Source organism: Pagrus major, chromosome 23 (genome assembly GCF_040436345.1).
Source record: "Pagrus major chromosome 23, Pma_NU_1.0".
In the NCBI taxonomy this organism is placed as follows: Eukaryota; Metazoa; Chordata; class Actinopteri; order Spariformes; family Sparidae; genus Pagrus; species Pagrus major.
The window spans coordinates 11,688,167-11,705,237 of record NC_133237.1 but is presented as its reverse complement, the minus strand read 5'-3'; the positions used below and the strand labels follow the sequence as shown (position 1 = coordinate 11,705,237).

The following is a 17,071-nucleotide window of genomic DNA, read 5'->3' as shown; positions in this document are numbered from 1 at the left end:
CTTTATCGTACAATCTCACTGAAATATAATAAAAAATGTTTATGTTTTTTCAATGTACATGTGGGCAACTGACTAATGTTTTAAGACAGACTGGAAAAATGACAAACCTATCCTTTAAAGTGTTTCTAAAAGTAGAAATATTCATTATGCTGCATGCTTCTTTTCAGTTTTCTAGTTATATTTGTGCTTGTACTGTATATACATTACGTGTGTTTGATAGGTTCATCTACATATTTTATAAACTTTTCATATATTTTGTGAGTAAGATCCTAAGCTGAACAGTGAGTAGGAACTGTAGCTATAGTTAAATTAATGTATGATACTTGTCTCTGAGATGTTGCTAATGTAGAAGTATAAAACAAAACAAAATAAAATACAAATACTTAATATCTCAAAATTGTACTTTAGTACTTGAGTAAATGTACTTGGTTACTTTCCACTTCTGAATGTATTTTATTCAATTATTACTGATATATTGTACACACTGAACACAAAGTCAGCTTATACATGTGGGTATCTTTGTTTTAAATGCATTTTATCATAAAACATTCTCCTCGCTTGCTTCAGCAGCAGCAGCAACAGAGATTTGAAGCTCAGAGGATCTACAGGCTTGTTTTACATTTACATCATCACAAAGGTGCACAGTATCAGTCAAATTCATCCTCATTTTGTCCTCAATGACATTTCAGATTCTGTGTTGTGTCAGCTAGTCATTTTTTCAGTTTGCGATGTGTGTCCTCGTGGCAAAATGTGTTCTTGGTGACACCTTTTGTATTGATACATTGATTGTGGAAGCTGGTCCAGGTGCTCCAAAGTCCTGTTTCTTGGAGTTGCACACAGCTAGAAATCTAAATTTTATATATCCGTACACCATACAACGATTGTGTCTTTAGTTCACATTTTGACCACTGTAGCATGAGTTAATTAACTCGACATAAAGCAAGAAAATCTTTTATATCATTATATGTTAATAGCTTAATGTCCACCTCAGGATGAACTGTGATAACTTTTATGATCTTGACTTTTCATCTAGCACAATCAGTTCAATACTGACAAAGCAGACTACTAAACTGATCCATAGGAAACCCTAATTGCTCTGTATTTAATCTCCGAATGTAATTAACCATCAATCACCCGTTTTTCCATTAAAAAGAAATGCTTGAAACTGAAGAGAATAAATCTTGTTGCTGTGCAAGTTCAGTCATCGTATTAATATCATACAAAGAAATTCTCGACAGCGATGTTCTGGAGGAAGTTGAGTTTTATTTGGAAATCTGACAGGCATGGCTGAACAGTGAGCTCTCACCTTAAACAGAACAAACAAACAAACAAAAAAACCAAGACAGCAGCACTACAGGTAAACGATACTAGTGTTTGAGAATGTCATATTAAACATAAACTGACTTGCACACATTATGCACTCAGGTCATTCACACGCACACTCGCACGCACGCACGCACGCACGCACACACACACACTGTCAACTCCATGTCATCATGTGGACATCCTCCATTAATAATCACACTACATCCAGAGGAATTCCAAGCACTTTGAACAATTACCCACAGTGCAATTAATCTAACTATACACAGATAATTTATATATTTCGATGTATATAGGGTATTCAATAAACATTATTCCATTTAGACAGCTTCAGTAAGTCAAAATCTTCATAACTTTCCATAAATAGTGAAAAAAAATATGTTTTGTCAGTTCCTCACCACTGTGATCAAAATATGGTCCCAGAAAAGAACATGAAAAAATAAAACACTAATGTGCACGATTCTTCAGCGGTCTCAAAACGGAGAATGATCAAAACCACCAACGAAAAACAAAACTCAAGGAGGGGGAGTGGGCAGAGGGATAAACGTTGATACTCACACTCACAGCACAGACTGGTTACTACATTTACAGAGGGGGTGGAGGGACTCTGGATCACTGTACAGGTTAAGATCAGACAACAAATTCAAGCAGACTGTCCACACATCATCCCACAACAACCAATACATCTTCATGCCCGTTCTGTACGCACGAGACCTGACACAACTGGATGGCTTTAAACAATATGGATAGATCACATCTACTGAGGGCACAGCTGTCAAGTCGACCGCCAACATGTTTCTGTTGCCATCCCATCCTGTCAGACCCACGGGGTGTAATGGAAGTAGGTGAAAATCTCCTATTTGTTCTTGCTGCTTTGCTGTGGAATGAATGAGATGGTGTTTGATGCAGACACTTATTTTGTAGATAGGATGAGGGCCACGATAAGCCCGTAAAGCCCCAACACCTCGGCAAAGATCAGGATCAGGATCATGCCCACGAAAAGCCGAGGCTGCTGGGCGGTGCCCCTCACACCTGCATCGCCCACGATGCCGATGGCGAACCCGGCTGCCAGACCACTCAGGCCCACGCTCAGGCCGGCACCGAGATGCAGGAAGCTCCTGTTGGAGGGGAACAAAGGAAATCTATTTAGTCATGTCTTGGCAAGAATGCATTATGAATGTCTGAGTGTACAGATGGACAGCAGAGAAGTAGATTATAATGCATGAGTGGTTTGAGGCCACCTGCCTTCATAAATAACTTATGTCTGTAACTTGTTTCCACAAGATCCATAATTTGTGCACAAGTTATCTTATTATCTCTTATTACACGCCAAAGTCATGTCAAAACAATCATCAAAAACCCTCTCCCGTCTCTTCCTGTAAAGTTTGAGTATCTTTGATGATTCGTCTACACTTAATTTTTCCAGTCGATCAAGTCAGTTGGTAACAACTCCTCTGTAACTTGGTATCAACATGTGCATGCTAAACCATGCATGCTTTTGAGCGAACAAATCAAATCTGAAGGATTTTATCAAATCCTGCTCCCTAAACTGAAAAAGACGTAACTGCTTACCCATCAAATTGTGTTGGAAGCAAACAGGACCACTTTTAATTTTGAGGTATGGCTGAATTATATGCAAAGAAAATCATATTTTGAGTATTCACATTTCCTGTCTGTATCTCTATTGTCCCTGTAAAACGAAGGTAAAATGTGAAAGAAAAAAACCCCTTAATATATAGGACTCAATTGTGTAATGAAGTTTTGACTTAAATGTACCTGCAGAAGAACAGAATAGTTTGAGACTCAGATTTAGGTTGATTACTCTTCCAACACTGAGAATTTTTACAATGAGAATTAGATTTTACAGAAGCTCACAGAAGACGATTATAACAAGAGAGGCGTGAACGTGTGAACACTTCTCAGTTTTGCTGCGGTGTTAAACTAAAGCAGAAAACTGCCAGAGACACACTTGCAGACAGCGGGATGCAGCCTTTTTGCTCGCCATACGTTCAATGACCCATTTCCATTTGCCTTTTTTTACAAAAACTTTCAAGATCTTGAAATTTTCCCCTCAAATTCATAAGCTTTCATGGATTTCAAGGACGTGTGACTTCCCTCACCAGACCTCCATATAAAACTGTTCCAGAAAACAAGTTTTGACAAGTTAACGGTTTACTACATTACCAGCAAAACTCAGCCAATAGCCTGAGATAGCAAGTGTACCATGAAGAGGGTAATCAAACATTAAGCAAGATTAAAACCATGTTTTTCTTTGTAAATGATCAAAACAGAGATAAAAGGCCAGTGAATATTGGTCTCCAAGTCATTGGGCGGCCTGAATTTAGCTTTATTTTTTAAAAATCCTGGCAGTTAAGGAGTTTCACAGTTAAGTGTATACTTCAACTCATTAGCATACCAACTTTGTAGCATAATATACTTTTTTCTTCTCAATATACACAAAAAAACCTGTGCAGAAATAATGCGTAGATGTAAAATCCATTCTAATAAACTACTGTATCAGAAGTTCATCTTACTTGTAGAGGGTGACTCTCTCAGAGATGTTGTTTGCTATCAGCACAGCCACCACCAGCCCGTAGATGGCGATGATACCAGCCATGACCACGGGGATGATGGACTTCATGATGAGCTCTGGCCTCATCACAGACATGGCAGCGATGCCTGTGCCGCTCTTTGCTGTCCCATACGCTGCTCCTAATGCTGAGTAAGAGAGGAGAGAGTTCCTGTTAGTTCATCTGTCCAGTCGACTCAGTGTCAACTCCTTACTTACAAACGATTCCTGGCAAACCAATCAGACCAGACAAGATGTGGATTCAGATGGAGCTGTGTGAGGACGATTAATCCAGTTGATCGATTTTAGCTCTCCCAGCCGACATGCTCGATCAGAGACATGTAATAGACAGGATGTAAGAGCAAAACACGTTTGACTTCCAGCAATAAATAACTGAGAAATGAAAGCGATATATCACTAAAAAAGAGCCGCACTTGTGAATCACACTAGTGTGTCTATTTTTAAAGACTCCTCACAAACCATCTCAGAAAAACATTTTAAAAAGTGATGCACTATGGAGCCCACCACACCCTGACCACTTCAATACTTTATTATCTGACTATTTTCATGACTAATGTCACAAATGGTAGCTTCTTGTAGGTTTCCCTTTCTGCTCCACTGTCACCTCATGTTTCACTGATGTCCCATCTGCTTAGTTGTCACATAGCCAGGTGTATGTCTGCCAGTAAATCACTTGTCTCACGTCTATTATTTGTCACCTGGAGCGTATCAACCTGTGCAGGCCGATTACTGATTATCATACATGGCTTTGATGGAAATAATAAATAAATTACACAACACGAATCCACCACTTCTCACTTGCTGCTGTGGGTGTGTTGATGCCGCTGAGAGTTATGTTTTTAGTGTACAGGCAATTGTTAGAGTTTTTTGTGTAAATAAGCAGCACAGCATTTTCTCCAACAATTTTAACAGCTGTGCGCCACACAGCACTTTTCTTTATATTCTGGGAGGGAAAGGCCACACAAAAGAAAATGCAATAACCATTTTTTATCTTCCTATATTTTATGTAGCTCTTATTTGCATAAAAATGTAGCTTTTGAATTCTCAAATTTTCAATGCATCACAGACTCATTCTGCACAGCATTTGCATCCAATAGATTATGAAGGGGGTGGACATTGCATTTCTATGCACTGGGTCTTCAGCCTCACCCAGATGTCAGATATTAGATGACTGATTGAGTTGCCTTGAGTGTTTATTAAGGATCAGCTTTCATCTCTCATTTCCTAAATGTTACATCACTGTTTCTGCTTCATGCTGGACAGACTCCACTGTGAACAAACAAACACCTGTAATTACACTATTACAGTACCCGTGAGGATTTTACTGAGAGCCATAATATTTTTCTGACTAGTGTTGTAAAGACCACTTTATACTGCTGTATCAAAGGGTATCTGTAGGCCTATGGTGTAGGAAATTATTTCTAACATAACCTGACCAATCTTCTAATCGAGATGGTAACCCCAGACCCATTAAAGATCTCGTGAGTAATCATTTTAACACATACTGTGATCACCAACTCTAACCAGACATTTTTGTTCCTAAGCCTGAATGGATCTTAACCACAGTACTGTCACATTACAAAACATAATAAGTTTGTACAATGTGCACGATATCAAGGTTCAGAATCAAAAGGTTGAAATCTTGCAAATCTATTGTTACTATCTAGCACTGACCCTGACAAAAACATTTAAAGATAACAAGAAACTGCAGTATAGGAATGCTAGTGAGAACCAGAAAGTTTATTTTTCAACAATTACTCATTAACCAAATGTTTGCCATTTAAATTTAAAAACAATTATTGGCCAATATATAAAGTACTGGATCATTTTAAAATCTCCAACATCAGTCACAGAAATCCAGGTTCAGTCAAATTTTTAATTCTCTAGGCATTAAAACCTGGACTATAGTGGATCTTACCAGCTGCACGTTGTGAGAATGCTGCAAAACTAGATGTCAATGTCAAACATTCAGTCAGTGCTGTGCTACCTGCTACCTGCTACCTGCTAACACTAACCGTGTTTTCCATCAGATTTACTGATACTGTATATTGCAAACAAAAATTAGAAGTGATGGTTTACTGAATTATTATTTTAATTATTTAGCTGGATTATCTTTTTCAGTCTGCTTTATGTTGCCTTTACAGTAACTAAATCAGTGGTTCTTAGACTTTTTAATATCAAACACCCCTAAACTGAGTCCAGCCCCCCTTCTGATAAGATTTTAACTTTTAGATGTTTTATTACAGAAAGCTAATAAAACTGATGAACAATACTGTCACACAATCAGTCATTGTGCTACTTATTAATGAAAATGATTTATTCCTCTTTTTGTTGGGGACCCCATGGATGATAGAAACACTTCAAGTGGGCCAAAGTCTTTGTGCCAGATAGTCCAAACTTATATGTTTGTTTTAGTATACATTAATTTGATTTTTAGCCAATGCCGATAATTACCTGCTTCTCATGGCCTATACCAATAAAATAACTGATAATTTAACATTTTTGTGTTTTAAAAAGAAGTTTCTAACCTGAAGTTTACACACTCCTGAGGGTAAAATAGGCTCAGATGTTAAGATGGATGATTTAATATTCTTTAGCTCCAATAAGATTTGTTGTGTTAAAACTCAAGTCTCTCTGCCTCATCAAGAACCCGTGCAGAACTTAAATTGAAAATTGCAAATGTGTTGTCATCCTCTTCATCCTTTCTGTTTTATAATGGTGGATCAGAACCAATACGAAAGCAATTTAGCTCAACATTATCAGCTCTATTTACCAGCTATAATTTCACTGATATAAACAGCCGATTATATAAATCCCCATTATCTGGCCAATCCCTAGCATACATGAAGCACAAAACAGACACCTCTGACATAGACCATAACTGAAGAACAAAATAAAACCCATTTAGATTTAATTACAGATGCACTGATCCAGTTGGGTGGGTCCAGGAGGCAACCGCTTCACATTAAATACCGTTTCAAGCAGTGTAGTATACAGACTTTAAATTTAGGAAGGAGAAAAAAAAGAAGAGGGTGCTGGTATTGGATCGGTACTCCTCACAGCAGCCTTGAATCAGGATTGAATCAGGACATAAATATTTGAAATGTTGACTTTTTTATGTGCATCTCTGGATTAACTATCTTATTAATTAAAATTGATGAAACAACTCCGGCACTGACTCAATGGACTTAACTCCACAAAAGGAAGAGGATTTGCACATCATGGAGAAAATAATCTGTATCTGCAGGAACATGCATAACCTCATTGACTTAACTTCACTACTGTTTGGATGTATTATCCTATTTCCCCTCTGACAGACTGGGTGGATCCTGCCTCCTGCCTCGCGTGCACGCTGACAGGCGGTGGTACATGAATGAATGGATGGATTTTCCCTTTAAATCCCCACACTGATCTTAAGGCCTTGATGCTGGCCCTCCGGTAAAACACTTCAATACAACTAACGGGGAAACATGCGCTGGATCCAATCTCAGGAAGAATCGCGCTGATGTTGTAATTCATACAGATCTGGACCTTCTCGTCCTGTAAGATGACTTCATTATGACAGATTAGTGTCGGCCTGAGCGGGGCAGCTGCCACCTAAGTGAGGGTCTGCGTCACCAACCAGAAGCTACTAGCAAACAGCATTACAGCTATAATATGACAAGATACAACCTGGCTCAATCGGGAGGTAGCTAGCTATAGTGTTAGCAATGTGAAGAGCTGGTGGTCAGCAGCTTTGATGTCGATGCAAACCCCCCCCCCCCCCCCCCGCCTTCGCCTCGCATCCTTGGCAGGTGTGTGTATGAGCCGTGACCGACTCAGCTAACACCAACACACTGTTTTTTCTTAACGCAGTCCTGTGTTATCGTTTCTAACATCGTCGCAGGAATGTATCATCTGGCTAAGCTAGCTTGTCGTAAGCGCTATAATTACGCCAAAGGCTGAAATGTCAGATGAAGGAGCTGGTGTAGTTACCGCTGAAGACCATGGCCGCAGAGGCTCCCATCACAGCGAAGAAAGGCGAGTACTCGGGGCTCTCCTCAGAAGACATTCTCGCTCTTTTCTCGGGGCGATACAGCTACAAAGCAAACTATCTTCTTTTTATTTTTAGGTTTTCCCCTTTCCTACCGTCAGCTCTGGACAGGTTAAAACACTGGGAGGGGGCGACAACGTAGCTGCCAGCAAGAGCACCGGTGTAGAAGAGGAAAATGGCGAAACGGAAAAAGTCACATGATCAACCATGTCGGAAGGATCCATTTCTGTGGACACGGGGGTGCGCGACACAAATAGGCTTAAAACATCGAACCCTTATCGTTTATTGCACCGTGAAATAATTTGTAGAAAATCTCCTCATTTGATTGTGATTTTCCCAGAAATTATGTATAACAGGGGTGTGTAATAGGCTGTGTAAGATTTAAGCAGTTTATAGTGTGTGTATTGTGGTATGTTCTGCTGCAAGTGCACTGACTGCAGTTGAAACGCTAGTTGTCACTACACGCTGGCGTATTAATTATAAGCTATTAAATAGTACAATCAAACATAAACATTGTTTTGCTCTGTAACTTCAAAAATACATCAACAAGCAAACAGATCAGAGTAGAGACGACCTGAGAGAGAGCTCAGGAACATAATGTCTACATCCACCATACATCCACCCTCCTAGCCACACAGCATGTGTGCCTGTCTGTCTGGTGTATGTTGTTTTCTCAGCATGAAATAACCTGACGGGGAGAGGTTAAGTTAAGACTACGTTAGGTTCCCCTCAGGAGTCAAACAAACTAAGATTATCCTGATTAAGTAACCTGGAGGCAAATCCTAGAGCTTCCTTTGTCAAGGTGACACTGTAAAATGGGTGTTTAAATGTCAGCTTACAGGACATTTCACCTAATAATCACCCTCAGAACATTTTATGTTTCTTTTTGGCAGATTATATTTATAAATTAAATTTACAAGTTAATATTTGACGACTCAATTTTTAATACAGGTTAGTTCACTAAAATGTATATTTCTACCACAGCATCAGCGAGTCCTCGTGTATGGAAGCCAAAAAGGGTAATTCATATTTTGATCTTGTGAAATTATGATTATAAACAAATGATTTCACTGCTCTGTTTGTTTATTTTCTTTTGTGTGCATGTATAAAAATGCATGTGCACATCTGAATATGTAAACACAAATCTTACACATTCAAAGTTTGGGAATGTGCAATCAAGTTTTGTGCATGTATGAAAAGGTTTTGTGCACACAGATGTAACTCACACAGACTTGCTAGAAATATTTTTTGTGTGTGTTATTAATATTTGTGCTGGAATATTTTCAACAGTGACCCTTATTTGCTTCCATATTCTTGATGGTAATCAAAGTTTTACATAATCTATTTCTTAGCCTTTAATAATCTATCTCCTTGAAAGCGATCATGTCCAGTTTGCATCTTCACGCTCATATAGATTTGTTGATCCAACCTTTTTTTTTCACTGTAGCATATAATTGCATTGAAAGATTGGAGCAAAAAAGGCTATGACGTATACAGTTGCATCACTTATCCTCCAGAATATTTAACCAGAGATCTGTTTATTGTGCAGCACAACACTGCTGACATTTTGCATGCTGAGGAAGGGCGTCTGCCCCAAGTATCCATGCATAAATAAACAATTTAATTGGAGTCCCGTCTTGCTCCACTGCAGCCACATGTCTTGTCTAAGTGTCCTGGAGCAAGGCACCACAGCCTCAAACATTATTAATGAATGTAATTCAAAAACAGATACATACATTGTAAAATAAATCATTATCCCACAAGACTTACAATACATTAGATACAAACTGTACTGTGCACTTAGTCTAAATAAAAAAATATAGACACATTATTGCAGTAAATGAATATTCTACCAAGATTACAAGCTTTATTTACATTAATTTGTCCTGTAGGTTTGAGATCTTGCCTCTTCTTTATGGTTTAAATCACTTCTCAGCTACAGTAGATTTATTCCCTGACTTTAAAAGCCTTGACAACAATACTAATTATTAGTTAACTCAGCACAATTTTAAATGAGAAGGATTTGCCTTGGTGAGTTGTTCTGCTAATACATGATTGACAGGGAAATCTAAGTTTTAATGTCACCCCAAGCTCCACCTCCTGCACAGGGCTTTTGAGGAATTGTACAAATTATCTTAGATGGCGTCATCTCCACCATTTAATTTATTATGTTTTTTCGTTGATGTTGAGGTCTATACTGTGAGCCCCAAACTAGGACAGTACTCTGATACTTATGCAAGCATTTATATTCAGTACACTGGGGGAAAACATCTCATGTACTGTACCATGCAGTGTATTGGACTTTCTGCTATTACAGAGGATTAAAGAAGAAAAAATTAAAGCTAATATCCCTGAGTGCTACTTGTGTAAAGTTTCCCACTGCTTGTCACTCAGTAATGCTTTTAACTAGTACAATTGTGTCATGAGAATGGACTTAAAAATACATTCTCATACATTACAGATTTTTCAGGGATGAAGAGTGAGAGCAGAGCGAACAGCTACTGCAAACACACATGACTGTCAGCAGCCTCTCATGCATGTGACCTTCTCCTGCTCTGCAAGTGTAATAATCGTTTCTTTACAGTTAAAGGAACATATGAATTAACTTTAATTTTGAGAGAAGATATAGAACATTAATTTATTTTGCGTTATTATTAAAAACGGAAATATTGATATTGTGTTAAGAATACATATATGACAATCCAGCCTAGATCTAAGGCCTTGTCGATCTTTTGTAAATCCGTTCATCTGGTTTCCTTTTCACTATTTATGAAGTATAATTGTTCTTATGTATGCTTTTTTTTTTTTTTTACAGTTATGGTTACAAACTCTATCTCCACCTCCCTGCACTTGAGTGTAATTTATTTGCCAAGAAAGAGATAACATAACATAATCAAAGATTAATTTGACTGATAAAATTTTTTTTTCTTTCAAATGATCTATAGATAAATATTGCAATAATATTGTTATCGTGAATTTGTTTGGCCGTGATAATCGTGTAGATAAAGTCTGGTATCATGACAGCCCTCTAACAATATTAAAATGACATAAACTATGAGTGTGTTAATCAATCAAACCTGTCAGACAGCATAACTATAGTGTCACTATTACAGTGCTTAACTTTCTAGCTTTCATCGACAAAACTGATTTAATTTTCCATGGCTGTATATTCTCTATGTAGTGTTATTTTTACATTATTAGTTTCCAGGAGAAGGAGCCCTTATGGAAATGGTATTATCATGCTATATTTAAGTTTTATAAACAGAATAATACATTTTAATACATTTATAAACTGTTGCAGTGGCCTAACGTAACCTTCTAGCACTTTGATATAAATTATACACTAGTTGTTTTTTTTAGGTACACCTAAATAAAACAAAATAAGTGTAAAACACAAGTTCTGCAATATATCCTACCATCATGAAGGTTGTAATGTTCACTTTATATTTAAACTTTTTTACAGAGGCTTACAGTTTTGTGGCGCAGTTGAACTGTAGTGAGTTATAATAACAACTTTTTTTTTTACTATTTTGTTGACCCCACGTATATCAGTCAGGATAATAGAGTTGTTAAATCAACAGTTTCAACAAAGCTTTCACCAAATACTGAGCAATGCAACCTTAATGATTGGACTCATCTGTTATAGTAGACTGTATTAGTTTATAAGCTATGCGTTACTGATAAACTGGCCACTGAGAGTATAGTTAATTTAACATTTTATTTTTTCAGTAAAAAGGTTTTGGAATCAGATCCTTCATATTATGCTGATTTTTTTTATGTTGAAGTCACAACCAGTTAATGCAGCCCAGCTGCATGTATGGTTTGTGGTCGACTGATGTAAACATGGATAATGAACACACTGATCCATGCAATATATTTTAAGTAACAGATTTTTTATATACACGTTTTTTATGTATATTTTGTGCACTCACCTGTATATAGGTTTTTCTGACAGCAAAAGTTCTTCTGTTTAAGTACATTTTGTTGTTTTAATTGTATTTCAAACTTGCTTTAGCAATGTACACGTCGTTTCCTATGCCAAGGAAGCAACTTTGAATTGAATTTGGTTGAGTATACTGCACATTTACAGTTATCACAAAGTACAAATATACCTACAATCTAACAGTGCCCACATCTCCATCTGCTGGCTGATTTACTGACCAGTCAGAGCATCCTGTTGGAAATCTTCCTCTCTGTGAACGAGAGCTCTGCCAACATGCTTAAACTACACACTGTCTGTAAATTACAAACTGAAACTGTGACCATGAGAACAGCTCATCACACCTTGTGCATCAGCAAGTGGTCATGGAAAGGAAGTTTAAATGCTGATTAAAAAAAAGTCTAAGTGAGAGGATGATCACTTCTCAAGTGGTGGAGATCAGACTTGAACGTTGCATTTGTACTTTGAGGGTAAATTAATTATCTCAAGTATCTATATTTCTTTTTAAGTTGTTTTAATAATTGAAGAAAAGAGTGTTTTGTGGGAATCTGAGACAAGATAGCGTTTATACAATAAAATCTCAAGCAAAAGAAAACAACTACACAGTTTACATACACACTGTATTTTAATGAAAGATTAGGTTAAAATAATACACTTTTAATGGAAGAAGCAGACATTAAAATCACCATAAATATGCTACATAGTCCTAATCACACTTTAACACGATAGAGTAAATGTATCTGTAAGGGCAGCTCAGTGTTAGGTTAAACACAAACACATGTAGGATAGATCTCATCAGCATGAAGTGAAAGTCAAGATATCCTGGCTGTGCAGTGAAAACTCTAGATGTGAACCCCAGACATATCCAGCTCAGCATACGCTGCACAGACTCACAGACACACACAGACTCACAGACACACACCCACCCACACACACACCCACACAGTAAAATGTATACCTGCACGCATACAACACTCATACTCCAGATTTAAGAATTCTTGCAGAAGACTTGTGCGGCATTCCACATTACTAATTCAACATCCTGATTGCCTTTGGCAAAATATGAACAAGTGCTACTGATCTTACATTAAAAAACATGAATTTCACTGATAAAAAACAAGCCCTCCCACTGCTAGAAGTATTCCCATACCCTTGCATCACTCATAGATGATCTATGGTTCAAACAGGCCTAAATACATTACTCATTTTGGGCCAGATATGTCTAAATGTGCACCTTAAAATCAAAAGGAAAACCAAATACCTTAGTCTGATGTTTAATAAGGACAATATTTGACTTGCTCTGGCCTCGCCCCCACAGAGCGTGCTTCGTGGTCGCTGATAAGGGTTTCATCACTCAAACACACGCTTCAAAATCCAACATGCACACGTGCCTGTGTGACTACGTCTCCCAGTCGTTCACACACACAAACCCTGCACCCATTCGGTCCATGTCCCAGCACAACTAGCAATTGGGATAGTGATATCAGCAAATGTGTTGTTGTGGTCGCTGGAAAAACATGAAGAACAGAAAAAGATAAGGCATCACATGCTATTCTTGGCAAAGCCGTACAAAGTGAAAGTGTGGCACAGCGATGGCTCGTACGCGGGATGAGGAGGCTACACTGGAACCCTTTTAAGTCGAGGGGATACAACTTTTGAAAGAGTCATGAAGAAAAGATGAAGATTTCCCTCTCAGTCCCAGCCGTTGTCCTTTATCATGTGGGACAGCTCGATGATAAACTTCCCCTCCTTGTACTTCTGACTCAGCTCAAAGGCTTGTTCCTGCAGAAGGAAGATGCATAGGAGTTAATAGAGAATAGATTAAAGTTTTGTTTAAATCAGACTCCTACTATGGTTATTTACAACAGTTTATTAAAAAGGATATGCAGACACTTCAAATGTGTCATTTTCTTCAACTAAAACAAAATGTAAAATTTCAAGGTAGTGTTTAAACTTGATACTATGTTGACTTTTTGGCTACATGATCACTTCTCATTGTGATGTGTCGCGTTTGCCAAATAAATACATTTTTCTTCTACAAAAAAATAGTAGCATATTATAGTTTGAGAATAAGAGTGAATGAGTCTGTGGTTCCGCGTGTGCTTAATCAGAAAAGAAACGCAATTTTAAAAATGATGTTGAAAATGTTGAATGTACAACAATGTCACTAAATATTGAAAGCTATATTTATACTTGTGCATTAAAGGATATGGCGTAGCTTCAGATTGTTGTTGTGAACGAAAGTAAACAAAGCAACTGCACAGCGGTGTCCCAGCCACTCACTTATGAAACTAGGCTGTAACTCCGGTTTTATGGGTGTAGCTTACCAACGCTCGATATGAAAGAATGTAAACACAATTAGGGAATACAAGCAAAGCAGGACGTGGTTGGATCACATGTGGCACTTCCCGCTACTGTTATCAAAATACCATCAACTGCTGAAATTTGATGCTGAACTGCGAATCAAAACCTACACCATAGTTATGCACGGTGGGAACCACGTTGACCTATTTCATCGAGCATTACACTGGTTTAACGGTGAATGAGCCAGCTGTTTATTTTCAGGTGGACGCACTTACATATTTCCAGCCCAGTGTGGTGTGACAGTTTTCACAGTAGATGTCGGCTACTGCGTGAAGTCCCGTGAGCAGCAGCCTCTCCTCTGCAGGACCACAGCCGACGTTCACCCTGAAAACAAAGGCAGTGTTGTTGAACAGCAGATTCCCAGTAATTACTCTCCTTAACATGAAACTACTGTGACCCTAGACAGCAAAGGAACCACTTTCCCGTGTAGCCATAACTTATTTTAGGGGGGACAAAAGGCTAGAGCTCATGAAACAGTCACAGAGATAACACATTTGAAACCATTTAGAACAGAGCTTCACCTGAAGAGATTGAGGCTGGAATCTACTAGATGTAGATCGTTAGACGTGCTAAAGTTATTTAATGGGCTCAAATCTTCAGCTCAAAGAGAGGCTGTGTATTTCTGACCTACTAACCCGGGAATAGTGCGACTAAAGTGAACTCACATCATTTCAAGGTCCATTCTCAAGCAAATCAAATTATATGTTGACAGTGTGGTTCGTGCAAACACACCTAATACTGGGAATTTCCTTTCCGAGATAACTAGAAGTAGACTATTTATAGACTGCTAGAGCACAGATTCAGCAGCTTTCTTGTGTCTAACACCCATTTAAGGGGCCATTAAACTTATCTGAAAAGATGTTGCTACAAAGTCAATACAAAGGAACATTTAAGGAAAGTGGTGTTTAAAACTGTGGCACATATAAATGAATTGTAACACTTACTGAAGCCACTTCTTTCCCATCTACACTGTAATTATGGTCAGACTGGAAACCTACGACAAGCACAGCCACTTGGCACATTCAATGACCTAACAAGTAGTAATATTTAAAAATAAAATACTCACACAGAGTTGAAGAGGTAAGCTCGGCCCTGACTGCCTTGGAACGACTAGGAGACATGGAAGAAAAATAACATTAGAGAAAAAAAGCTACATATGGATCAAATACAACATGACATCCATTATAATTCTTCCAGCTTTACAAAGTATTTCAGTTCTCCAATTTGTTTTATGTCAGTCCAGTTTTTCCAGTGCAGCTACTTGTACAACTGTGTGAGAGCCATGAAGTGTTGTGAGTTACCTGAAATGATTATTAACAACAAACAGTGGCAGCATACACACCTTGGAGATAAGATCATCATGGTTGGCCAGGTGGGCGCGGCAGTGCACACAGCTGTAGCGACGGTGGCAGGAGTCCAGGTAAGCCTGGAATGTCTTGGCTTTTGTTAGCTTCACCATGTCTGAGGAGGATGAGGGCAGAAGGAAGCAGAATGGTAGTACATTGTTGTGCATGGATCAGTGATTCGGGCCATACAGGCTGACATCTAAGATCCACTGATTAAAGATTCATTTTGATAACATGACAACATTTATAGCAGGGAGGAAGTTGAGGACTTTAGACACAGACAGGTTAACAGCAATAAAAGACTGCAAGGCAAATGCTTTTTTAATGCTTATATTTATGTTTACTGAATATTAAGGGTGGCAAGACATCTTAAGACAAAAGTCTGGGCTCAGGTAGATTAAATTAAAATTAACACTTAATTGATCAAGCTGATTTCAAGCTGTCACTACTTCATAATTATGACTTAGGAAAACAAATCTTTGACTAAATATCTCATAATCTGGAGACGTGTATATCCAATAAATTGTATTACTCTTCATGGCAATATAAATGTCTTTATTTTTCAGAAATGGACTTCCACAGATTCAGACATATCTATTGATAACTAAATTGCTGCTCAATGTGCTGTAATCAACTATCTTCTCAGTATGCAGAGGCTGACCTGTAGTCAAGCTAACATTTGCCCATACTGTGTTGTTATTAATTACATAATTAGTTGAGACTAACGCAGGCAAACAGGTTAGGGCACAGCTTAACCAGCTTCTTCCTGGTTCATAATAGTTTGCACAAACAATCCTAGCTTCATTAGATGCAATCTGTTAGCGTCAACCGAAATACAAGCCCCTGCAACATGTGCTGCGCTATTTATGCACTGTCCAACACTGGTGACCGTCTGTCAGTCGCTAAATCATCACACACATGGCCTCACACGGCCTGATACATCTGTCAGCTGCGAGAGAAATGGACCACTAGCTCTGACCTAGCTTGCGTGTTAGCTAGCGGGCTAGCTTCGCTGTCACAACACAGAGCAGCTAACAGCAGCTCGGATGCGCATTGCAGGATATTTTCCAGCGTCCGACGACTTACCTGATAAAACGGAAACTCTTCACAGTCTACACAGCGGACCAATGTGACTGACGGATGGAAATCATCCGACGGTGAGAGCAGGTATGTGGTCGGCAGGTCGGCTCGGTCCAGCAGTCGACCACGCGCTGACGGCTCGGACAATAAAGACAAACAGACAGCCTCTGGTTGTTGCAGCGGAGCCCGTTTACCCGCGTCCCTCGTTTGAATCCCTAACAGCCTTCAAAGTTCCTCCACCACCTTCGCTAAAACGGGAGCTGAATTTCGACAATGCTGGCAGGCAATCAAGATGACCGTGCTGCGGCCCCGGTGGAAGAAAAATGTGGTTTGTTTATGAAAACACGCAGTAGGAGGAAGTCTGGAGAGTGCAAAACAAATCCCCGTCGACCAAT

The 17,071-nt window shown here is 38.6% G+C and overlaps 2 protein-coding genes across 2 annotated transcripts; both read right to left on the bottom strand.

Annotated features, from left to right (window-relative positions):
* Positions 1 to 1,243: 1,243 nt before the first annotated feature.
* atp6v0ca (ATPase H+ transporting V0 subunit ca) lies at positions 1,244 to 8,117 on the bottom strand. Its single transcript, XM_073495167.1, has 3 exons — positions 7,889 to 8,117; positions 3,858 to 4,041; positions 1,244 to 2,441 (listed from the first exon to the last, which is right to left on the bottom strand). Exons 1-3 carry the CDS (start codon positions 7,962 to 7,964, stop codon positions 2,237 to 2,239), a joined length of 465 nt encoding a protein of 154 aa, XP_073351268.1. The 5' UTR covers positions 7,965 to 8,117; the 3' UTR covers positions 1,244 to 2,236.
* Positions 8,118 to 12,492: 4,375 nt separating this feature from the next.
* ypel3 (yippee-like 3) lies at positions 12,493 to 17,071 on the bottom strand. The gene is made up of 5 exons (XM_073494670.1): positions 16,683 to 17,071; positions 15,593 to 15,711; positions 15,317 to 15,360; positions 14,466 to 14,574; positions 12,493 to 13,668 (listed from the first exon to the last, which is right to left on the bottom strand). The coding sequence occupies exons 2-5, from the start codon at positions 15,707 to 15,709 to the stop codon at positions 13,579 to 13,581; spliced, it is 360 nt and encodes a 119-aa protein (XP_073350771.1). The 5' UTR covers positions 15,710 to 15,711; positions 16,683 to 17,071; the 3' UTR covers positions 12,493 to 13,578.